This window comes from Polypterus senegalus, chromosome 3 (genome assembly GCF_016835505.1).
Source record: "Polypterus senegalus isolate Bchr_013 chromosome 3, ASM1683550v1, whole genome shotgun sequence".
In the NCBI taxonomy this organism is placed as follows: Eukaryota; Metazoa; Chordata; class Cladistia; order Polypteriformes; family Polypteridae; genus Polypterus; species Polypterus senegalus.
In genome coordinates, this window is record NC_053156.1 from 86,403,770 (window position 1) to 86,430,532 (window position 26,763).

General features: G+C 36.0%; 1 protein-coding gene and 1 long non-coding RNA gene across 10 annotated transcripts in view; one reads left to right on the forward strand and one right to left on the reverse strand.

The window, feature by feature from the left end:
• The window catches only part of LOC120525341, a 41,780-nt gene extending 40,063 nt beyond the window's left edge, over window positions 1-1,717 (reverse strand). The window contains exon 1 of the long non-coding RNA XR_005632941.1: window positions 1,595-1,717. This is a non-coding gene — a long non-coding RNA (uncharacterized LOC120525341). The remainder of the gene's footprint in view (window positions 1-1,594) is intronic.
• The window catches only part of sash1a (SAM and SH3 domain containing 1a), a 919,927-nt gene that overhangs the window by 796,869 nt on the left and 96,295 nt on the right, over window positions 1-26,763 (forward strand). The window contains exon 1 of one of the 9 annotated variants that reach the window (XM_039747552.1): window positions 43-141. The exons of the other annotated variants lie outside the window; for them this stretch is intronic. Within the exon in view, the coding sequence (XP_039603486.1) occupies window positions 100-141 (42 nt within the window). The 5' untranslated portion in view covers window positions 43-99. Of the gene's footprint in view, window positions 1-42; window positions 142-26,763 lie in introns of those variants that run through there. 9 annotated transcript variants of the gene reach the window in all.

Consider the following 26,763-nt stretch of genomic DNA (forward strand, 5'->3'; position numbering starts at 1 on the left):
CAATTAAAGGGGCTAATCGTGATATGACAATGACATGTCAACTCCATCACAGCAGGAGTGAAGACATCCTGGCTTGAATTTGCCCAACCAGTACTGACTATGTTTTCAAAGGGAACTGACTCTATCGAGACACAACACATGGTATGTATGTTTTCCCAAAATCGAACCCGTGCTGTGTGCGACCTCCGCGGACGTACAAACGAAGCTGGGATCAGCGCCAGGCTCTTTCGTGTGAACTTGTCATCTTAGGCGATTAAGAGCGGACGCCCGGCAACAGACCGAAGCATTTAACTCATCTAAAGTTCTCCAGCAGCGCTCGACAATAACACAGGCGTGCTGCTACTCGATTGCAGCGCTGTCAGCATTTTCGGCTTGGGCAGTTTTTAAAGTTTTGTACGTTGTTTAAATGGATTTCAATTTTTCCGACTTTAGAAAGTGCTTGCGTTCGTTCCTGACTGCTTTACGACACTTTTCCTCATCTTGGATTCATTTTTACCGTTAAAAAAATTGGAATGTTTTTTTCTTATAATTTAATGGGGCTTTTAGCTTCTACTTTTAAATATGAGACTGTGTATTTCCTGCTATTTTTTTCTCTAGTAATTTTCTTTGTTTTACATGCGTTCTTACCTACTTGATATCATTTGCCGTTTTTGTCGTTTACCACTTTATGTGCTGCCAAGTGTTTATTAATTTCAAGACTTTGAGCATTCATTATATTTCCGTTGTTTCGTGTTAAGTTGTTGTGTCTAAAGGGTGTTGATCACTGGGAATGAGGTTCTATGAATCCAGGCGTGCTGGGTTGTTTGTTTTGAAAGATCCCGACCTAAAGCTACCATCCATACTAATTAGGCAAATCCGATTCATGACTGGGTGAGGAGGAGGGGCGCGACATTGTATCGGGTGCTGGGAATGTTTCTGCCCTGCAGAGCAGACCTTTCTGACTTGATTCACAATCAACTGTTACTCTCCGACAACTTTCAACTGTCATTTTAGTTTACTGGGGACTGGAGCTTTGTACCTAAGAATAGCTTTCAGTTTACCAGTGAAGTTAGGGTTTGTATGATTTTACATAGATGTTTAACTCAGTCATTATCATTGTATGTAACCATTGTCTTTTTGCTTTTCAGCGATACTAAAGTTTTACTCCTAAATTCACTCATTAGAAGTTAGGTTAAGTATTTCTATGTGCAGCAACACTTAACAGTTATAGAAACATACAAAACAAAAAAAGTTTTAACTGGAAAAGTGACTAGACATCTATTGACGTCTGGCATGAATACTAGTCATACACTGTAAAGTCTGCAAAATGCTTATTTCTATTGGCTTTTCCACTTTTTAAGTTATTGGTGTTGTTAGTGTGGAAAATCAACATGCCCTCTAATAACTTGGTCTATAATATTTGGTACGCTCAAAATGTTTAAGCTCATTTAGTTAATTGGTTAGTCATATTTTAATGTTGTGGCTTCACACTAGCTGGAGCACCCTAGCCGAATCAACTCTAGTTACTCACAGTTATCATTACCTTCTTATCTTTGATAGCTTGGATTTCTAGACTTTGTACCATATGAATAATCAAATAGTTTGAGTTACAGACCTTACGCTATCCTTAGTTGTGTTTCCATCATTAGCTTGGTTTTCTTAGTTGTGACCTCCTCAGCTTGATTTCCAGAGTAGGAGCCATATTTAGGCTCATTGATTGTGGCCTTATTGGGTGGGGTTAGATCTCCCTCCTATGTTTACATACACCTCAGTAGCTGAGGTTCCACCTCTCTCATGATCCAAGGGTCAGGTCCTTCCCCTGAATTATAAGCCTAATTACTAAATACATTTTTAATTAATTTAAGTAAGTAATTTAAGTAACTAAGTAATTTGTAAATTAATTACTAAATACATTTCTTAGTTGTTGTTTCACAAGCCATTGTTTCTTCCTTCTCAGTAGCCTACATTATATAAAAGAGATGTTACTAGACAGGGTTTCTGCATTTTAGATCAGTCTGTTAATCAGACCCTCTAGGTTTGTGGCCTGTTGTCTAGTCTGGGATTAATGCATCTGCTTCTCTTACAATAGCCCCCACGTAATAGCCTGGTTTCTTGTCTGACAGCCAGTGCAAAAGCCTGGAAACTGGAACCTGTCAGAAGGTCACTGGATTTCATTCATTTATTATCATGGATTGACCATCCCAGAAATAGACAGTAAAAGTGAGTTCTCTTGTTTATCTCTTTGAAACATTAGTGGTCCTTTGATGTTTTCAGAGATGGTTATCAGGCTTATCTTTTATTAAATATATCTCTTAAGAAGAATTTTCTTTCTTTTTCTTATCTACATATGCTAGTCCTGCTCTTGTTCCTTATGGTTTGCCAATACAAATTGGTATCATTTTTAACAACAGAGTTCCTTTTAGTTGAACAGACAGACAGAATGGGATGACACAGGCAGGCCGTTCTGGAGTTTGAGCTCGTAAATTTATGGTTCTAATTTTGATGTCTTATTCTCTTTTACTTTCACTACACTTCACAAAATAGTTGAGGGTGTTATATTTATAACATGAGTAAAGTAATGTGGTGCATTAAAATGATAAAATTGTCTCAATATAAGAAGTAAATGCAGTAGCCAGAGTACCCAAAAAAGCACCAAAAGCTTGTGAGCATATTAGTTATTGTTACCATTCCAATTCATGCTGATAAAGAGGTAAGCAGTGCTGCCTTGTGAATTCATTGTCTGGATGCTGTTTGTATTTTAGTTTGCACATATTTCCGGGGTCTGCATGTATTTTATTGTGGGTACTGTAGTTTTATTGCCATATCCCCATATACACTGAGGTTACGTTAATTAGATGTCCCAAAGTGCATCAGTTTGGAAGTGTAGGTGAGTGGGCCCTACAATGAACTGATACCCTGTCCAGGGTTGTTTCTTGCAGGAAAAGGGCCCAGCTTACTATGACTATAAATTTCATGGCACTGGTTTGGTAATGGTTATATGTTATATAATTTTTGTTTCCACCGCCATAAAAGTTTTAACTTTGCCTTGGTGATTAATATCTATCTGTCTACTTTACAAGCAGACTAGGACCTTTATACTGTTGCAGTATTGTAAGTGATGTGCACTCATTTGGCAGGCAGTACACTTAGAAATTTAAATGAAAAAGTAATAGTACAGTAGGAATCCTAAAAAACACCCTTCAATACATATCTATTAGAAGGAGCAATGGTCAGGAAACAAGCACTTTATTTTTCTTTGGAGCCCTTGACTAGGTAATTAAAAAGCATTTACAATGCAGGCATGGTGACCTAGTGGATGGAGATTTTACTGGAAGCGACCTGTTTAAGTGCAGTCTCGTAATTTATTATATAATCATAGGCAGCCCCTTAACATGCTTATACTCTAGTTTTAGAAATAATAATAATGTTAGAAAGTCCTTGCTTTGTACAGTTTATAGTATACAGTATATAAATTGTTTTAGAATTATGTTTAGAATTTGTAATGGCATATGCGGTACTCTAGTGTGGAGACCTTGAATGAAAAAATGATACATGGCTCCTTGGCCACTTGGGGAGTCTCTCCACCATTAATAAACATCTGTTTTTACGAATTTCAATTCCATTACTAAGCTCTCACTAGATTATTCCCAGGCACCCCAAGTCTGTTTCATTTTCACTGTTGAGTTCCACTTGTCTTACTTTCTACTACTGACTTTTTTAGATTTGCTGTGGAACTTATTACTTTTGGTTCTTAATTTGCCCTAAATGGCTCCTGTACACACCATTTAAACTCACCATTAATTCAGAAAACTTGACAGGAATAACATAAAAATATCAATTTTTTAAATTGCTAAAATTTAATTTGGGTATACCACTTTACTTTTCCAAGATCGCTTTCAGTAAAGGTAACATGGATAAAAGGTTTTAAATGCTTGCACTAAAAGCAGTATTGCAGTTCCCAGATTCTGCAAACCTGTAGTAGCTGACTAACATAATTCTAAACAATTTCTTAATTGGAGCTGATTCTTGCTATTGCTATCAAACACTATAAGCTTTGAGACATGCCTTATAGTCCAGCATTGATGCATTTTCTTGATCCTCATCCTGAGGTTTGTTTAAGTCTAATTGCTGATATATACGGTCATATTTAAGTGGAAAGATTGGTTTGAGATTTTGTTATGGGATTGGTTTTCCTTACTTCTTGAATACTCCCAAATCCACTTCCTTGTTGTGGTTTGTATTGTTTTTTGCACTATTTACTTTGTACCTTTTTGAGAGAAATATTCAGCCATATGCTGTTTTCATCTATTAACCCTTTGGCCCAACCTTGACCATGTACACTCCTACTCCTTGAATCCTGTTTTTGCTTGTTTTTTATTGTCTGTTTGTCTCTTCATCCTCCAGCTGTCCTGCTAAAGCATTCAGATCTAACTTTTAAGTGCTCCCAATAGTGTCTCTTGCCTACTCATGTTGGCAATAATCCTCAACTATTAAACATAGACATTGAAGGGTAGGAGAAGATGACATACACATGATTACTTCTGTTTGTAACGGCATACATTTTATGCTAGAAACATCACCCCGTTCCTTTTCAAAGCTAATTACTGTCATTCTGTTAATTGATATACTGGTAAGCAAACTGATCACTGGTACTTAACACTTAAGTTTGTGTTGTGGAACAAGGCAAGCTTCTTTGCAATTATGTTAAAGAATGATGCTACACTTAGATGATTCCAACATTTTATACTCGCACAAAGATAGTGGTAGGGTGGATTTTTCTTATCATTTTCTCTCTTCATTGAGCAAGGGAATACTAGCTTTTTTCCCTCTTTCACTTTCCAGATACTCTGTGTCCATGTTGGGGCCATTGGTGAGTCTATGTTAGTGGCTAAGGGTACATATGTTAAGGTGTAACTGATCATACCCTGCTGTGTACTAGCATGCAATAGCTGGTTTGCAAATAAGTTGTGCCTGATGGCTGCTCAGCTTGGATTATCTGAAACTCAAGTTGAATAAAGTGCACCCATTTAATAAAATAACTGTCCCTGACCACAGATACATAGGTAAATGCCAAGGAAAATTACAGGACCAAAAAAAGAAAATACAGTGTGCATAGTTTATATAAGCTTTGTCCTTGCACATGTAAAGCTTATATATGAAGAATTTATTGACACCTCTTAATTGTCTCAGTATGAGCTTACATTGCTAGAATAGAATTTTATTTGTTACTGTTTGCTACATGATTAAGCTCCTACTTCCCACCATTGTGAATTGGATTGGGAGGATGGGATCATAGACATTTGCATAGGACACACACAGCATAGCTTTTTTTGAGCAAATGGGAATTCCTGACCCTCAGTTATCGAACACATTATCACTAATTTTATGGGCAGTGTTTCATCTAAACTGAAATTCCCTTAAACATATTAATAATTCAGCTGTTTTCCGTTTAACAAAGAAAGACAGTCTTAATTTTATAGAAAGAGAGGATCACTGACAGACTTTCAGCCTGGTTTTGATTATTATAGGAAAGGAGGTTTATTTGTGATCTTTCAGCATCTTTATGTAGTACAGTAATTTGTGAAATCCATAATGATGGTGGTTCACATTAAAATACATATAATCTATTACAGTTTTTTTTTTCTTCAGGCAGTTTGATTATGGTGACAATAGTGATGAATCAATGAACTAGTGATTCTTTCCCTTAGCTCTGTACCTTGATGGCTAAGCTGAGAGCTTGTTTCATTTTTTTTTAATGTGAAGGTCTACATATTTTTTAAAATCTGCAGAACAAACTGTACAGTGTTTTTTTTTTTTTGTTGACTAAATTTAACTTTTTGGTCTGGATTCAAGTCCAGATTTTGGTTGAACGTGCTACATGAACTAACACAAAGGTTCAGTCAGATTTTGTCTAAACCTTATCTTTCTGAACTGATTTAACTAAGTACTCTACTCTATGTGGTTTGTAATCTTAATAGTCCATTTTAGAGAGTGTTTTACCTTCAAGTTTTAAAAATAATTGTACTGCACAGTTTACTGTCTGAGCTACAATCTCTTTTGTTGTCTAGACTCTGTGACTATCAAGGGTCCCTGTATTACAAATTATAACCCTGAACTAATTTTCTTATCAAAGAGCTATCTTCATCTGCTTGGTTGTTATTTGATAGAAAAAAAAATAGGTAAAAGGCTATTGAGGTTACCTAGTAGAGTGCACTGGTGTTCTTTCTCCTTCAGAAATAAATTGTACAGTGGGATAAAAAAGAGTTTTTAATATGTTTCTTAAAGTCCACTGTATATGGAAAAAGCAGAATTCTCCTGCCGGCACACTCCTTCAGGTTCTGCATACTTTTATCTCTCTGCTTTGCTGTTTTTATTGTTGCTACCTGTACTCTCCATTTGTATAATGTAGAACATTTTAAATTCCCCTTTTTCTAGTAGGATTATTTTATTTTTCTGCTGCTGCTTTTCTCAGTCTTCATTCTGTCATACTACATTATAATTAAAGCATTTTAGTTTGTCTTTCAGACCTATTATTTCAAGAGTGTAACATTGGAAGGGAACTTGAATTAGTTATCATAAAATTGAATTGGCCGGCTGACCTGTTTTTGCCAGGTAGGAAGCTAGATTGAACAAGTGACTGGTGTGTGTGCATGGCTTCATCTCTGCCATCTGAGACATTCAGTTTGTCATTTAGCAGTTTGGTTTTTGCAATGACCAGTAACAAACTTTGGAAAGCAGTTAATAGTAGGAAACACTTTTTGCCAGTTCTTCCCTATCCCAGTTATGTTGTTTTTCTATTCGAAGTATTAATGTTTGAAATATTGTTCTTCAGAGTAAGTAGCTTAGGAGACAAGTAATTGAGTGTAATTAAACAAAAAAAGAAATAAACTTGTCTGATTTCATCCAAATTATTATTGCTTTTTGAAGATTTTTGAGTTTCATATATAGATTCCTTAGTGCCAAACAAAACATACCAGTTTGGAAGATATGTGTTCCAGACAGTTTAAGGGAGGTGTTTCCTGTTTTTGTGCCCCCCTTCCCACTCCGACATTGGAAAATGCATTAAATGTATAACAAAATAAATTTTAAGAAAAAAGAGAAAATAAAAACCTTTAAAGTAAACAGTTTTACCAGCTGTAAATACCAGGCCTCCTCCTTGAAGTCTGGCTGAAAAAGCCACTTTGTTACTGTGGCATGAAAGGCAGCTCAGAGAATCTGGTTCTGATTAAAATTGCTTGCCTTGTAAACAGCTTAGATGCGTGACTTGCTCCATTTGCACGGATGGATCTTATTGAGGACACTGACGAGGAACCTGAGCACCGAGCAATGAATTTAATGAGAGAGATTTTTTTGACCTGGCTGGCCCTTGTTTTTCTTTTTAATAAAAACTAATATACTGCTCTTTGTTTATTTTAGTTTTAAGCTTATTTGTTAACTTTCCAGCAGAACTTCCACCTGTTTTTTTTATTTCAGTGTAGTCCATCATCAAGCATAAAGAAAATTTTAGGACTGATTTCTTTGTGCAGTTATTGATGGTTTTAGTAAACATAGTAATGCAAGGCAAAATGCATCATGTATAAATTATTTTGTATTAACTATTTGGCATGTCATTTCTATGTACTATTAAGATTAAGATTGGAGTGAGAAGACTCTTTTTTAAGATGAAATAGTTTGCAAGGCAGTGGGAAAATAGGCTACACTTTGAGTATTTGGCATAGTCAATGCTGTAGTTAAGTCGGAAAAAATATGAAATCATGGCATACTAGTACATGTTTGAAAAAAAGAAACAAGGTATTCAAATTAGTAAGCCGAGTGCCGCAAACATTTTGCTAAGGGTTTGAGGTAAACTAGCAAATGGTGCTTTATTTTGAACCCACCTCAAGAGTAAGTCGTATAAGGAGATAGCACAAACAAGCATTAAGTAAATATGTCCTTGTTCCTGGCACAGTGAGTTAATTATTTAGCTTTAGGTAATTTTTGCCATTTACAAGGTTTCAAAACATTTTTTAATCTATAATTCTTTGTATGCTAGAACTATGGATACATTGATCTTTATATGGGAGTTGGAGTAGGATATTAAAATTATTTTAATCTCCAAACAATTATTTTATTTCATGAAAGCATGGGTGCATCTCCATTTTGTATGCCACTGGTTTAGATCTCACTTATGGCTCATTATGTTGAACATTCTCATCATCTGTAGTATGTCACAGGTGTCAGCAGTAGTTTGTCAGTGTTACAAATTTCCAAGATCCCCTCATTGTGATCATTTCTGTTTCTAGAATTTCTCTTCATTCAATTAGACATACAAGTTTAGCTTTATTTAGTGACATTAAGTGATTAACACCTTCCCAAAACATGAAGAGCATAGAAATGACGGCCTTATTTTTTAAAGCTCAAAACTTTAACTGCTTGGCTGCATTGCCTACTTTAAATGGTATGCCCTTTCTTAGGCCATTGCTTTTGGGGTCATGTGATTTACACCTACTATTTATTTAATCATGCACAAAGCTCTCTTGCTGTGTTCAAAATGGTATGTGTATGAAGCATTTTTTATTTTAATTGTACACTTTTTTTGTTATTCCTGAAAAAACACCATAGGCTTAATGACTGTTGGGTTGGTTTTTTATACTTAATTGTAAGTGGGGACGTTGTGATACTAGAATTTTTGTATTCAATACCAATATGAGTGAAATTTTGACATACTTGATACCTTTTTTTGATACAACAGCAAAAGCAGAAATTCCATTCATTGGCCTTTTATTAATGCACCTCCATTACAAAATGAACAATATTGTGTTTTTTCTGTAGTTGTATTAAATTTATAAATACAAACTGTAGCAATAGATTTAAAATAGTGGTACATCCATTAAGCAGTTACCCAACTATGATTGTAAGTAAACAATTGTTGGCAATAATAAATATCAAAGTACAATTCAGGGCTTGAGCTTTTTAATGTGTGGCAAAGGGAGAATCTCTCAGTGTAACATCAAATGAGGGTTTGTAATCTTGGGGGAGATTTAATCTTAGGGTTCTTTAAAGGAAGGTACAGTGCATTCGGGAAGTATTCACAGCGTATCACTTTTTCCACATTTTGTTATGTTACAGCCTTATTCCAAAATGGATTAAATTCTTTTTTTCCCTCAGAATTCTACACACAACACCCCATAATGACAATGTGAAAAAAGTTTACTTGAGGTTTTTGGAAATTTATTAAAAATAAAAAAACTGAGAAAACACATGTACATAAGTATTCACATAAGTATTTGCCATGAAGCTCCAAATTGAGCTCAGGTGCATCCTGTTTCCCCTGATCATCCTTGAGATGTTTCTGCAGCTTAATTGGAGTCCACCTGTGGTAAATTCAGTTGATTGGACAGGATTTGGAAAGGCACACACCTGTCTATATAAGGTCCCACAGTTGACAGTTCATGTCAGAGCACAAACCAAGCATGAAGTCAAAGGAATTGCCTGTAGACCTCAGAGACAGGATTGTCTCGAGGCACAAATCTGGGGAATGTTACAGAAACATTTCTGCTGCTTTGAAGGTCCCAATGAGCACAGTGTCCTCCATCATCCGTAAGTGGAAGAAGTTCGAAACCATCAGGACTCTTCCTAGAGCTGGCCGGCCATCTAAACTGAGCGATCGGGGGAGAAGGGCCTTAGTCATGGAGGTGACCAAGAACCCGATGGTCACTCTGTCAGAGCTCCAGAGGTCCTCTGTGGAGAGAGGAGAACCTTCCAGAAGGACAACCTTCTCTGCAGCAATCCACCAATCAGGCCTGTATGGTAGAGTGGCCAGGCTGAAGCCACTCCATAGTAAAAGGCACATGGCAGCCCGCCTAGAGTTTGCCAAAAGGCACCTAAAGGACTCTCAGACCATGAGAAACAAAAGTCTCTGGTCGGATGAGACAAATATTGAATTCTTTGGTGTGAATGCAGGGCATCATGTTTGGAGGAAACCAGGCACCACTCATCACCAGTCCAGTACCATCCCTACAGTGAAGCATGGTGGTGGCAGGTGGGGATGTTTTTCAGCTGCAGGAACTGGGAGACTAGTCAGGATAAAGGGAAAGATGACAGCAGCAATGTACAGAGACATCCTGGATGAAAACCTGCTCCAGAGTGCTCTTGACCTCAGACTAGGGCAATGGTTCATCTTTCAGCAGGACAACGACCCTAAGCACACAGCCAAAATATCAAAAGAGTGGCTTCAGGACAGCTCTATGAATGTCCTTGAGTGGCCCAGCCAGAGACCAGACTTGAATCCGATTGAACATCTTTGGAGAGTTCTTAAAATGGCTGTGCACCGACGCTTCCCATCCAACCTGATGGAGCTTGAGAGGTGCTGCAAAGAGGAATGGGCGAAACTGGCCAAGGATAGGTGTGCCAGGCTTGTGGCATCATATTCAAAAAGACTTGAGGCTGTAATTGCTACCAAAGGTGCATCGACAAAGTATTGAGCAAAGGCTGTGAATACTTATGTACATGTGATTTCTCAATTTTTTTATTTTTAATAAATTTGCAAAAACCTCAAGTAAACTTTTTTCACGTTGTCATTATGGGGTGTTGTATGTAGAATTCTGAAGAAAAAAATTAATTGAATCCATTCTGGAATAAGGCTGTAACAAAAGTAATGTGCTGTGAATACTTTCTGGATGCACTGTATCATAATACATTACTAGACTTATCTTAACTTGAACACATTTGAAGTTGATTCTTTTACATTTTCTCTCTAGTACTGTAACTGTAAAATACTGCTGATACTGATATTCATGGTAATTCAGGATATTTAAATTTAAGCAACTCTTTGAAGCTGTTTTTGTAATAACATGATCCACTCTCAAGTTTGTAACATTTACAACTGTAAGATGTTATATTTGCATCATTAGCTGGTTAAAAATATTACTAAAGAGTAATATTTAACAGACGATTAAATTAATTCATATCTCAATGTCAAAAACTCTTGGTGTATTCATTTTACAAACCAGTCCTTCCTTTTTTAATATTTATCTGAAATTTAAAGCTTCCTGTGTGAATTCAAACCTGTCAGTTTTACATGAATCCTTTATTTCAGAACTCCTCTTAAACCGCCTTTAATTTTGCTGTTTTCAAGGTTTCTTATCTGTGTACAAATCCTAGAAATAGAAAATTGCTTGGGCTGTTGCTACCTGTACTCAATAGATTTACAGTATACAGTAAATGTGAGATGGTATTACATTCTACTGTCCTATTTAAATATATGACATATGTGATTTTTTTCTGGATTGTACTGATGAACTTTTGTTTGCCTTCAAAAGCCAAACAAATGACACCAATTTGGTGTGTGCCGATTCATATTTAGCAATGAATTATGCTGTTTTTCTTGTCCTCCTAACTGCATATTTAGCGAATACTCATTTTTGCTAACACTGTATATGTCATATTAATAGGAAGATGTGCCTTGTCCATCGAAGCACTGAAACACTAAATAAATTTTATTTTGGTATTAACAAATGGAACAACTCTTGCCATTGCCTATGAAGACAAGCCAAATGACCACTCTGTTTGAATCTTGTCTCGATGTTTACTTGCTGCAGCTGTTGTTAGTGCTGCCAGTCCTCCCACATCACAAAGTACAATGAAGTGTATTGAAAATTGATGGATGCTTGGACTGATGTACATTTGTAGTGCTCATAATATTCAAAGAATGAACTTAAGGCCATCATTCATTTATCAGGATTGTACAGGACACTATTAAAAGCAATTGAGTTTGTTATCTTTTCATCTTCTCTTACAAATGTGTGACAATACAAGTTAAACAATTACACCTCATTTGATCTGTATCATTATTTTGCTTTCAAAGCACTCTCAAATCTGCTGCTAAACAAATTCCATAATGGGGTAAAAGTGGCAATAATACAAGTCTGTGTGTGTGTATTTTATTTTTTTTTGTTTTTTAATAACATATGTGATTCATGCGCTTGCATGCTGAAACTCTTCTGTGCAAACAAAAGCTTTTCCAGACCTCTGCTCTTTTTCTTTTTGACATGTGTTGATGCAGTGTTGTATCATAACCACAGTGAGACATTTTTATATATAATTTGTACTCATGTTTTTCTCATGTATCATTATGCCTTCCAAAGTAATTTGTCAACTTGAAGTCACATGTGAGCATGTTACTGACTTTCTTGGTACTTAATGTCTAAAAGTGTGATTATCTTTGTCCTGATGACCAATATCAAGACAGAGTTCATTCTGTACAGTCCTTCTGCATCAACTAATATTATTGCAAATAATCCGGAACCTTTGACTCCATATATTAGGTCTCATGTCAGATATCTAGGTGTGATTTTTGATACTGAATTTAAATTTGCTGATAATAGCTGTGGTAAAGACCTGCTTTTTTTAATTTAGAGCTATTACTAATGTCAAGCCATTTGTGTCATGTAATGACCTGCAAATGCTTATTAACGCTTTTGTCTACTCACACCTAGATTGCTGCATTTCTTTTTATGCTGGTGTCTGTCAATCATCTGTGTCCTTCCACCAGTTAATTCTAAATCCAGCTACAAGGGTTTTAACTGGCACCAAACAAAAGAGATCATGTGCAACTTGTCTTTGCCTCCCTGCACTGGCTTCGGTAGAGTATAGAGTGTAAAATATAATTATTAGTGTTTAGGGCACTGAATGGGAATGCACTTTATATATATATATATTGTATTGCTGAGATTCTTACTCCATATTTACCATCCAAGACTCTAAGGTCCTTGGATCAGTTATTATGTGTTCTGCAGACACGTAGGATGCTTATGGGTGACCATGCTTTTGCAGCAGTGGCCTTGAAGCTTTGGAATGCTCTTCCTTATGAAATAAGAGCTGCTGATTAGATTAGATTTTAGATTCTGTGAACTGTGTTTTTACTTGGTATAGGGTTTTTACTATAAAGTCAAAGTGAACTTTATTGTCATCTCAACCATATACAAGTATACAGATAGACAAAATTGCGAAGCTCAGTGTCCACAGTATAACAACATGATGTGCAAATAATACATGAAAAATAGAATTAAAATTTAAAAATTAAAAAAATTTAAAATTAAAACCCAAACAAGACAAGGCAATTGTGCAAAGAGAGGACAAAAAAGCAGCAGCAATAATGATGTGTAAGATATGTAATATAATAAATAATATAGATAATACAGAAATTATCAGTGTATGATAATAGTTGTTTAAGACGTTTGTAAACAATGACAGGTCAGAATGTTTTATAGCATACGGATATCAAGAGTGTCAAAATACTTAAAGGTCAGTATGAGGTTTTCAGTTCTTTTCTACATGCACACTCATCTTTGCAGGACAGTGGTTTTCATGTATAAAAGTTCTGTTTTTAGAGGTGGTTGAGGCTATGTGGAAGGTCCCAGGGGGCAGCCTGGTGTTAAGGAGTCTAACAGCTTGGGGGTAAAAACTCTCCTGCAGCCTGGCAGATTTGGCTTTGATGCTGCAATATCTTCTCTTGGATGACAGAAGTGTGAAAAGTGCATGTGAGGGGTGTAAGGAGTCCTGCACAATGCTGCAGGCCTTGCGGACACTGCGTTTGTAAAATGTGTCCTGTAGTGAAGGGAGAGGCACCACAATAATGTTCTCTGCTATCTTCACTATCCTTTGCAGGCGCTTGTGGTCGGATATGTTGCAGTTTGCACTTTGGTCAACCTGTGGCTTTCTTAGATGTGCTATATAAATAAAGCTGACTTGATATGATTTGCCGTGCTTTCTACAGCTTGCAGGAAAAAAAAATCACCAAAGTCACCTACTCAATTGTAAAATAAATGTCAGAAATATGTATCATGAATAACTCAATACAGTGTCACTTGGCAGACTGATTAACTGATTGTAGGCATGCAATAATTAGTGGCATAGTTGATAACTACTCCCTACCCCTGTACTATTGACCTGTTATATGAATTTTGCCCCCCCCCCTTGTTTGTGTATATACTGTATGTATATATATATATATATATATATATATATATATATATATAGTGACAGGTGGCCGGGCCCTAACCCGGCCTGGATGCCTCCTTAATGGAAGGATTGAGGGAGCGGACATGCACAAGGCACCATCTCCTCCGGAGTACTAGATGGCAGCCCACCTGGGTTACAGCAGTGTCTTGGATTCCCACAGGGCTATAGGGGAGTTGTAGTTCGGCACAGCCCTTTTGGGTTACTTGGGTATCACTAGAGGGTACTGCAGGATTGCCAGAGCCCTACTCTATTGGGCATCCACCACACCTTGGAGTACTTCAAAATAATGCTGATTGGCCACCTGAGGTGCTCTGAGGGGCAGCATAAAAGGGACTGCCTCATTTCACCCAGAGAGCCAGAGTCGGGAGGAAGTGGGGAGTGGAGGCAGAAGGAGCAAGAAAGAGAGACAGAAGGTGCTGTGTGTGTTTACCTGTTGGTGCTTTGCTGTGCCGTTTTGTGCAGCTAGGGAACGAAGTGAAGATTTTTCTATAGTGGAATAAAAGCCTGTGTCGTGCTTGGAACTCGTATCTGTGTCAGGTTTAGGGAGTTGGTATGGCCCCTTTTGCCACCAATTTATAATATGTATATATATATATATATATACACACACAGTTTAATTAGCCTAATTATGAAATAATAGCTTTCTTTTTAAATATGTCGATTTAAATTGTGCTGATAGGAAATACCTTTTACAAAGGTGAGGAAATACCATTCATTTGTTATCTGAAGGAGGAAATGATTATTTCAGTACTATATCTGTATTTTGTTTGTTTATGTAAAGATATAACTGCAATAGAAATATGGTATGTTTATTTTCCTTATATCCCCTGAAGTATTTTCAGTTACTGCCTTCTTAATCTGAATAATCTGGCTCTGTGGCTTAAAAATGTTTATGTCTGGTTGAAACAGGTAGTTTTCAGCCAATTCACTTCAGCTGCAGAGATACATGCAAAGGTGCCAAGCATAGTGGATTGGGGAATCTGAAACCCGTACATAGGAAAGTAATCCTCCTAATTTGTGTTATAGAGAATTAATTATTGAGGACACTATGCACTGTAAATGTTTTGAAACTTTTCCCTTTGAAACATTAATAATAACCATAAAGAAGGAGTGGTAGCCCTGTTAAGAAAAGGCAATTCTCAGATTTCAAAGGCTCTTGTTTCCTTAACCACTAACTCTCATTTTACTTTTGTGTTTTGAGGAAGGTGTGTTTGGTAGACAGGGTGGAGAGGATGACCTTTGAATAGAGGTAAAATGAAAATTGAAATGTACGGAGGAAGAGAAAAAATGAGAAGCTGTGTGAAACATTTTGGGCAGGGCAGTTTACAGTAAGTTGGAGACCCTCTGTTGGCAGGTAGCAAACACAAGGCACTGCTGATGGCCATCAATTGTTTTCTTCCTCTGTTGTCATTAACAGGCATGTTGTTTGAGTTTCTCGTCTTGGATTATAATTAAGACTAATTTAAACAACCATTCAATCTCTGTGCTTTAAAATGTTTTTTTCACATCTTAAACAAATAATCAAAACATTTGTCAGATTCCAATATTTAGTTCAGATAAACAGAATACTTAATGACATACAAAAGTACACTGAAGAAATGATGTTTGTGTAACTGAAACTTATCTTAAGACCATCCTTTATTAAACTGTAACAACATTCAAGCTACCCATCAGTCTCTCGTATCAGCTTTGTGCTGTATATTTTTATTGCCCTACTGTATATTTTTATTGCCCTTCCTTTCTTACAAAACTGATTAACCTAAAAGAGATTTGTTGATTGTCTTGAATGAATATGAAGTGTTGGTCCACAAACTGTAGGCAGGGAGCTAAATTTGGGCACTTGTACCTATTCCATAATTCTCATTATGGGTACCCAAATTTCCCATCCATAGGTGAGACTGGGAATGAAGATTGACTTGTCAATCCACTGTCTTGTCCAAGGGCTTAAATCATGTCTAACCACCATCTGATTCGCTAGACAGTCTTACAATCAACTGTAACCCTCACTGAAGAGTAAAGCCTTTGGGCCTTAAATTACACCACTTAGTGTACTTGCTTCTCATTCACCTTTAGAATGAAGATGACCGTAACTTCAGATTTGGAGGTGCTGGTTCACTCTCAGTCAAGCCATATTTACCTGTAATCTTCGGTTTTGTTCATAGATCACAGTAGTATGAGGCCAAGAGAAGGATATTTTCTGCAAATAGCAAAGATGAAAATTTCATTTCCCGAAACCTGCTGCTGTCAGAATCTGTACTGTGTCTTAATATTCTGTCCAGGAAAACCATGATTAGGAGAAAAAAGATGAGACACACTTTTTTGCTGAGACTTTCAATGAATTTAACTTAATGCAAAAATAACAAAACTTTTAGCTGTGCAAATACAAGGATTTAGTAGCATCCAGTAGCAGCCCTGGGACAGCACAGTTTTCCAGGACCTTCATTAAGAAAGTACAGGAATGCAGTCATAAGCCAGAGTTCGCAGAATGTGTAGATGGGATTTTGAAATTCTTGCAGTGGCTCAATTATTCATGACTTTCCAATACTTTTTAGTGATACAAAGAAGGTTGGAATTTGAAACATTTTGAAAAGCTTAACTACTAGAAGAAAATAATAGTTTTACCTGAGACTTATTGGTTTTATGTGTGATAAAAATATGATATGTGTGCAGGGAAAGTGACAGTGGTGCTGCAGCTGTAAATATTTGGACCCTATGACAGACTGTAGTATTAGAGTAATGCAATGATGCAAGAAGACTTTGATTTTTATAGTTGAATGAAATAATTTTCTGATGATTTGTATACTAAATAACAGATAAGTGCGGAGCATGGTTGTTTCCAAAATTCTACAATTAGAGAACTAGCATGTTAAGTTACCAACTCTAGAGCTAATTGCTAAGCCGTACTATGTATGTTTCCTGAAAAAATGTTATTGATTATGTTAGGCCTTCTTCCTCTAATTTTAGCTGCATTTGTGTTTGATGAGCCAACAAGTTCCTTATTAACAGTCTACTGAGTGACAAGGCAGTGCTGAAGAAGTAGCAGGAATTGTTTGTTATGTAGCTTTAAATTATGGTGGCCATTTTGCCACTTGAGCGCTGCATTTCTTCAGGATACTTTTCTGAAGCGGGGTAGGCTGTTTTCAACACCTGTTAAACTTTTAAGGGCTCCTGAACCACAGCAAAGATTTATATATCTCTTTTTGGGTGTATATGCAGAAAGGAGTATATATTATAAATACTGTATACTGTAAGTGTGTATGTGTGTATATATATATATATATATATACACAGCATACTGTATAATAATATTGTGTGTGTGTGTGTGATAGAGAGACAGACAAGGTAACTCATCAAAATGTTTTTTTTTTTTTGTCGGGTAGGTGAGTAGTTTTACTCAGTCTTGTTGCATCTTGATTTTAAGTAATCATAAAAGAATGAAGATGTGAGTCATATTTCTGAGCAGACATACTGTACAAGCAAATACATATTGCTGAGGAAACAGTTGATATAAAATTGATTAACCGTGTTTTGAAGCAATTTTTAAAATTACAAAATTATGTGGAGCCATGTACCTGTTGTGACACCAGTCTGTGACAGGGCACCCATGTGTACAAATGTAGGCTAGTTAACACTGTGTCAATTTAGGATTATCTTTTAAAGTACGCTTATCTCTTTATAATGTGGATAGGATGCTGAGATGATGCACAAGATTGGTTGGGGAATGTTCAAAGAACATATTTGAACTAAGGTTCATGTAGTTGTACTGCAGCAGTGCCAATCATGTGAAACAGGGTTTTTTTTAAAACAGTGTGAGGGAGGTTAATATTAAAAAGTTAAACCAGTACGTAATAAAAAAAAAAAATGCATAGCATTACAGGGTCTTCAAAACTATGTCCTCAAAAAATGTATCTTTCTGCTTGTTAAAAAGAAACATAGTCCGTATTCAGAGGGAAAAATTAAATTGTAAGTAGCCTTTGCTGTATGTGTTTAGTTATTTAACTGCAATTCTTTCTTAAATTGCTTTAAAAGTAATGATTATTCTTAGTATTGTATTAGTAATGTTTCATTATCTTCTATATTTTGAATAGTTTGATGTAGTTTCTTGTTGCAAAAAAAATATTTAGCAAATGGTAGTAGTTTAGGTAGGTTCTTGCAGATTTGGACAAAATATTACTAATCTGCAAGTGCAGTTTGTCCTGAATGAATGTCTTAATGGCTTTGCCTGATGAAAAAATAAAGTGTTCTGAAAATGTGCTTAAGCAAAAGTATACCTTGACATTAGATATGTTATTTAGTCTGAGTTTATGCAACATTAGTATTCCAAACTGTACACTTCTGGTAGCTGTTATTTCACACTGCTTAACTTGGTATAAAAATATATTTTTGAACACTTTTTTTTTCCTTCTTACTTCCAAAATATAGAACTTTTTGTAGAGTGCCAAAACAGCAAGAAGGAAATAATTTGGAGTTTTTTTGATTATGTATTCACCCTTTCTACTTTAAGTATTTACTTTAACTTTTATTTTCTGGTCTTGCTAAATCTCTCTTTTATTAGTAGGTTAATTTGTTTGACTAGCAAACTTTCTTATTATAGAACACCAAATTATTCTATATTCCTGTTCATAATGTTCATCATTTGTGTTTTGCCTAAAATTGGGCAAAAAAAAAAAAGAGAGACAGTTTTTTTGGTGTCTTTTAACCTGTCAGATTGTGGATTTTACTGAAGCCAGTGATTATTGTTTCTGGCACTCCAAGTGCTTCAGACACTGTACTTTCATCTTTAAAAAGTTCTATATATGGTATCCTCTATATATACTGTTTGCGTGTGTGTGTATATATATATATATATATATATATATATATATATACACACACTCACCTAAAGGATTATTAGGAACACCATACTAATACGGTGTTTGACCCCCTTTCGCCTTCAGAACTGCCTTAATTCTACGTGGCATTGATTCAACAAGGTGCTGAAAGCATTCTTTAGAAATGTTGGCCCATATTGATAGGATAGCATCTTGCAGTTGGTGGAGATTTGTGGGATGCACATCCAGGGCACGAAGCTCCCATTCCACCACATCCCAAAGATGCTCTATTGGGTTGAGATCTGGTGACTGTGGGGGCCATTTTAGTACAGTGAACTCATTGTCATGTTCAAGAAACCAATTTGAAATGATTCGAGCTTTGTGACATGATGCATTATCCTGCTGGAAGTAGCCATCAGAGGATGGGTACATGGTGGTCATGAAGGGATGTACATGGTCAGAAACAATGCTCAGGTAGCCTGTGGCATTTAAACGATGCCCAATTGGCACTAAGGGGCCTAAAGTGTACCAAGAAAACATCCCCCACACCATTACACCACCACCACCAGCCTGCACAGTGGTAACAAGGCATGATGGATCCATGTTCTCATTCTGTTTACGCCAAATTCTGACTCTACCATTTGAATGGCTCAACAGAAATCAAGACTCATCAGACCAGGCAACATTTTTCCAGTCTTCAACTGTCCAATTTTGGTGAGCTCGTGCAAATTGTAGCCTCTTCTTCCTATTTGTAGTGGAGATGAGTGGTACCCGGTGGGGTCTTCTGCTGTTGTAGCCCATCCGCCTCAAGGTTGTGTGTGTTGTGGCTTCACAAATGCTTTGCTGCATACCTCGGTTGTAACGAGTGGTTATTTCAGTCAAAGTTGCTCTTCTATCAGCTTGAATCAGTCGGCCCATTCTCCTCTGACCTCTAGCATCAACAAGGCATTTTCGCCCACAGGACTGCCGCATACTGGATGTTTTTCCCTTTTCACACCATGCTTTGTAAACCCTAGAAATGGTTGTGCGTGAAAATCCCAGTAACTGAGCAGATTGTGAAATACTCAGACCGGCCCGTCTGGCACCAACAACCATGCCACGCTCAAAATTGCTTAAATCACCTTTCTTTCCGATTCTGACATTCAGTTTGGAGTTCAGGAGATTGTCTTGACCAGGACCACACCCCTAAATGCATTGAAGCAACTGCCATGTGATTGGTTGATTAGATAATTGCATTAATGAGAAATTGAACGGGTGTTCCTAATAATCCTTTAGGTGAGTGTATATATATATATATATATATATATAATCTAGAATGATCCACAGAAGCTTACTGTATCAGACATATTGTTACCCAGATGATCCTGCAACTTATTTCCTTCCATGTACAAAATTAAAACCAAATTACTTTTTGCTCTCTCATTGACAACATTATGCCTATTACTATTATTCTAATGAACTTTCTGTTGTGTTTCTTTTATACACTTAATCAACAGCCATTTTGAAACAGAATGCATCCTTGAGCCTCTCATCCTATATCTCTTGATTTGTATGAAATTAGCAAATATGAATCTGTTTTACCTGTATATCTTTGTCTACCTTGATGCATGGTTCACTTTCCTCCTTTTTTTTTTTGTTATACTTTTTCTGTAAATCTCGACTATTTTCTGTGCACTGATTTTTCATACAATGTGACTACATTGTTTAGTATAGTGATGAGACTTCAATCATTTGTAGCATTTCATTCTTTAGTATTTTCTTGCAAGAAAAATAATTTCTGTGCTTATTCATCTTGTCTCCCTGCTTCTTCAGTATTCATCATCAATTTTGTATGAATACATAAAAAAAAGTAAAAAAAAAATCTTTATTTCATACTGACTAACTTTTAAGTCCCAACCAGTGCCTTCCGTTCAGTGTAACTTAATTTATGTTATTTTGTAGTACTTATAGAGTAAGAGGTAAAATTACTTTATTTGATCATTTTTTAAAATTTATTTTGGTAAGAGCAACTTTCTGATCTGAGAACCATTCCGATTATGTTTTATAGGTTTACCATAACATATTTTATTCAGACTTTCTGTAGTGGAACCATTGGCAGTTTAAGTGTCCTGTCTTGCACTCTGGGTCCACATAAAGGAATGACTTTTGGGGAGTGAACTAGAAACCTTGTGGTTTACAATTAATCAGCTTCTGAATTTAAAAGCATCATTGAAGTTTTCAGTTCCTTCTTAGTGTTTTTCTGAATCCAAATTGGTCTCACCAAGCTTTAATTCGAATACATTATATTAAGTTTTTTTCTTTTCAGTAAGGTCTTTCAAATTAATGTATGCATCAGTGATATTTATAAACAGAGTTAAATCTCATTTCTCAGAGGTAAAGATAAACAAGAGTATTTAATGCATTTAGCTGCCCAAACTTGCTGCAAAGATTCATCTGCTTTTTTTGAAAAAGTGTGAAACTTTAGCTGTCAGACTGCCAATAATTACTGTTTCTTATTTTTCACAGAATAATTTTCTATAGTGTCTTGGGTGGCTTGAGAAATTTCAAACTGATAAGCCTATGATGAGTCTTAGATGGTAAAAGATTTTTGGTAGGGGAAAGCACATTTTTTATAATATGTTCTACTAAAGTCTTATTTTCCCTTCAACTTCATGCTTCTTTATGAAGAGCAAGCAATTGACAGAATGTCAAAACAATTTCAGATTTCAACCACCAAGATTTTCAATCGCTCTTAAGGAAATATGTTTTTCAAGATGAAAATTTGTGAACAATTCTTTGTAAACAAATATTTACTTGGTTTTTCAGTCTTTCTTTTAAGTAGGGGCTGATTTTGAATTTTGTTTCTGTGAAACTGAATGGTGCTGGCCTCAAGAAGCAGGATTTCCTTCCCCCCCGCCATTCTCTTCCCCTTTGTAATATACTATTCTCTTGTGTGTTGTTACACATTATGGCTAATTTCCTCTGTTTCTGTTTTCTGAAGCATAGCAAATGGTGGCCAGGACCTTTATTTCACACTGTTGCTGGAGGCACAAACCTCATGACAAGAATTGTTTTATTGAATTTTTATCTTCTGACTGAATACAATAGTAGTCATCGTTTAGCTCATGGCATCCATGAATCTGTCTGTTTTCTCTGCTCTACTGTAAGGATTATCTCTGTGGCCAGTCGATTTAAAGTGTATAGGCCCTGAAGGTATTTGACTACATAAGTAAATTTATTATTTTCCCGACAGATTATTGGAATTCTTTTAATAGTTCACTGGCCTTCCATTCATGACTGTCAAGCCTCTTTTAAGCCAATAGGAAGTTGCTTTATGCCCTTCTGTCCCAGGAAGAGAAGAGTTTCTTAGCCACTTCCTTTTGGATATGTTACACCCATCTTATTTAGGGACAGATATGCAGAATTTGGAGGTTGCATCTTACCATTTTCTAAATATGCTCGTTAACAACTGCCTCTGTTGAAGAAATTAACTGTCATCTTGCTTATATTTTATGTTCAACGGCTGTTTTCCTTTGTTGCATAATGTGCCCACTATAAGGCATATGTATTGGCTAAAAAAAATAACTGCTTGCTAATTGTTTCTTTAATAGCACATATGGAAACAAATATCAACTTAGTGGACATGTTATTTTTATACTCTTTCATAGTACCAGGCAGGACACCTTTTTCCCTCCAGGATAGCATGTATTCTTGAAGACTTGGATTCAAAATGGTGCCAGAAACATTTCTTAGAGGTTTTGGCCCATGCTGATTCAATAATATCACTCAGTCTCTGCAGATATTTCGCCATCCCAGATTTTTGATAAGGTGCATTATTTCATTATTTGAAAAAGGGCAAACTGTTGTCATAAAGGTATGAACATGGTCAGAAGTAATTCTTAGTTACACTAAGACATTCAGATGATGCCAAGTTTGTATTTACTGACTTAATGTGTGTGAAGAAAACATTCTGTACATCATTTAAATTGTATTCATCAGTTTGTATCATTGGCATAAGGCATAATGAGTCCATGGAATCATTTTCTTTGATGTCATATTCTGGCTCCTCTCTCTCTTATTCACAAATATATATACTATAATATATAATATATAGAGTCACAGCAATATGATTGGTTGTTTGTAGAAACAGGATATTTTCCATTAACAAGCCAGTGAACCTAGTGAAGTGACCACTGAGTGTATTATCAATGTATCAATGAATCTATGTATCTATGCATACATCACACAATCAAAAATCACTAAAGCTGGACAGTCCAAACTTTTCTTGTAATTCCTAGGTAAAAAAATGCAACAAGATTATCTGTCTTGGTTTACATTAACATTGATCAAGTTTGTTGACATTAAATTGGCCTTTTTCATAATATTAGGAGTTTTTTAAATCTTCTGTAAGGTTTCATATATTTTCACTTTCCATTTTCTTTTATTTGTAAAAATAAAGTTCACTAGAAAATAGCGATCTACAATCTGAACTTTGGTAGTTGGCAAAAAAGAACTGAAACCTAACATCCTAAAATTTAGTAGATAATACTCACTTTGAAATTCATACCATGGCTATTTAATACATACATGCCATATATATATACTGTATCCTGTGTATGTGTGTATGTATGTATATGGAATTTCAGCTCATCTTCTCTAGCAAAACATGCTCACATACTGTATATAATAACTCTCACTAACTGTACTGCATCTGCTTCTCTCCCCTTTGTCTGACCCTATACTGAATTTTCAAAAATCTTGTCCCACTATCAGCTGATAAGTTATTTAGTGCCTCATTCCCTTTTAATGTGTACAAACTTTTCTTTATACAATTGAGCTAACCTCTCACATGTGTTCTCATGAGACGGAAGTGGTGTGCACCCTGGAAAATCACCAGGCTCCAGTATCACCTTTCCCATGCCCACTTACACACCCATTTTTAATCCAGACCCACTTAAAATATACATCTCCTCATGGGCCCTTCGAGGAGAGATGACCTCAATGCCATTCACCTCCCTTCAAGAACACTTCAGCACTCTACCACTCACATCGTCCTACACCTGTTTATTTGTACCTGAAAAGAAGTAGGTATGTGCCATTTCATTGATCTTTATTTTAAATGCATAAAACTACTGTAACAGGGCATGTTTAAATTAGATTCAACTGGTCACCAAAATAAAAACTTTTACTTCCACTTAGAAAGTGGCGAGGGCACCTATAAAACTAAACTGTTGTTAAGTGAGTTGCATCTTCACACAGAAACATTGCAGTTTTTTGCAAAGACATTACCTGCTGGTTTTGTTAATATCTCATGTACGCTCCAGTCATCTGGTGACAACTAGCAAGGAAGAGTATCATGCAATTATGTGGGAAGAATTGAACAAAACATTGTATGTATGTATTTAATCCTACATATGCTGAGGACAAAATTTAATCAGCCAAGTTTAGGGTCATATAGAGCCAGTAATTATTGCAACAGCACTTGGTTTAAGACAAAAAACATCCACTGGTGCTTTGCAAGGCTCAGTCACACAGCCAATCGAAACATAGTACGCTGCATGCAATCTAGTAACAGAAACCTATAAGTGAAGTATCTGTTTAGGTTTAATCTAGTTATTGGTTATAAGTATTTTGAAATGGTGTGATCTGGTGGCAAAGCCACAAAAGTTCATACCACAAGTCTTTGGGAGCTTACATCGAGGATGGAGAAAGGGGGTGGATGTTATTTTCTTCACAGCACGTGAAGGACTAAGCCTATTTTCTTAATTCACTACAAACATGCCTTTGTTCTACTGTGCCTAATGTTAGAACTGGCTTAAATAAAAAAAATCAAATAATAACTGACAGTGGTTTGTTCTGCCTTGTGCCCTGTGTTGGCTGGGATTGGCTCCAGCAGACCCCCGTGACCCTGTGTTAGGATATAAAGAGGGTTAGATGTTAGATGGATGGAGGCATAAAATAAAGACTAAAAAGTAGGGCTGGTTATTAACACTGATATCCAGATTCGATCTTGATTTTGATTCACAATGTCCTGATTTGATATCGATGTTGATATCGATTTTACCTTGATTGGAAGTGAGATTGCTCCTGGTGTGACTGGCATACAGTGTTCTTGACTGGGCACCTGTGGCAAATGTGTTGCAGACGTTTTTTATGTAGTGACATGTGATTGTCACATACTGCTACCCTGGATGAATAATTGTCACAAGTTAGGGCTGTTCTCTCTACTGGCTTGAGAGATGTGGTGAATCTTTGCTTAAAATCTTCATATAACCTAGGTACAATAATTTCATTCATTTGTTTTCTGGCTGATATAGTATGCCAAACCTGTATCATTTGCTGTATGCCCTCGTTTTCAACAACAGTGTAGTGTTTTATATCTGTACAGATAAAAACTGTTATAGATTCTGTTGCTTTGTTTTTTTGGGCACAAGGCAAATTAAATGAACGCTTGGAGCGAAACAATGTCTCCAGTGTAGATTGTTTAGACTATTCATCGATTGAGATAACATTTATGGGTGATATGAAGATAAATGACTTCTTAAATTTGTTGTATTACAATAGAACTTAACTTCTGAGTTGCATGGCTTACATAAGGCTTTGCTTTTATGCAGTTGTTCTTTACCGACGCACTGTTTGAATCCATAGTAATTCCATTCATCTGATGTCAAAATCAGTTGAGGAGGACACCCAATTTTGTGTGAGATAGTAAAATCCTTTTTTCTGTAGAAAGCCATAACCAGGTGCATTAGCGATATCCACTGGATTAAATTACAAAAACGAAGATAAGCAAATATCGTAATATAGTAATAGAGAATGGCAAAGATTTATTAGATCGTTCTTGAGACTTTGGAATCAATATTGAATCGGGTAAATGAAAATTTTTACCCTAGTCTATTATAAAGTAACATTTCTCTATACTGGTCTCTTGTGGCCATTTGCTTTTTGTGTCTGGATAGGTTTTTAGTAAAAGAAAGAGCATCGTTCAAATGAACAGTGCAAATAAGCAATTGGCTGATTAAATAGTAAGAAAATCTGTAATAGACGTATACTAATTTACATATTAGTAATAGACTAATTTGTATTGTGAAGTGGTTTAAAATAAAAAATACTTTACTGTTTGCTGTTAAGTGTTCATTCAGTTGTTTCTGTTACACATAACTGTTCGGTAAATTTAATGGAATAATGTATCATGTCTAGACAACAGTTTATTAGAACTATTTTTTGTTAGAAAGTAATCAGATATTTCAGATTCAGTGAAAAATATCAATACAGTATGTTTGAAGGAAATATATTTCGATAAAAATGTGTTCAGTTTCCATTATAAATTTTAATTGTGCGATGAAATGAGATTACATTTTTTAATTCACCAGCAGCCCTAACGTGTTTGTGTGTGTATAATGTATGCATTGCATAGTAGGTGGCAAGCTATAGTATAGGAGAATGTTGAGCTTTGACAGTGACAACTCATGTAGCAAACCTCCTACCATTCTAATGTGGCACTATGGTGTACTACACAGTAGCTCAACATTCTGTTATAGTGTCAGTGTTGTGTCGTCCAAGATTGTGGATACAAGGATATATCTGATTTGTATGTGTTTCTAAGCTCTTTGGTGTTCAAAATTTAGGTTCTGTTCTTTAGATTTCTTTAGTCTCTTTTTCAGTTTCTCTTGTGGCTTGCCATTTCTTCATAATCTGGCAGAACAATTGTCCTACATCCTAGCTTGTAGGAATTTATTTTGGCGCTACAACTAGCATATCAACAACTCAAACAGTTTGATAACGTTTCATAGGAGCTTTGCTCCCATACATTTCTATGTTCTTATTTACTAGTTTGTTTTTGGTATCCCTTCAAAACCACATATTTGAAGCCATCAAAGCATCTTTTTTTCTGCATATGGAACAGATTTAAAGTCCTTTCTATCCTGTTCTGATGCAGAAATACCCTCTCCTACCTCCATTAAACTTTGTGACATACTATACAAGAACTCTA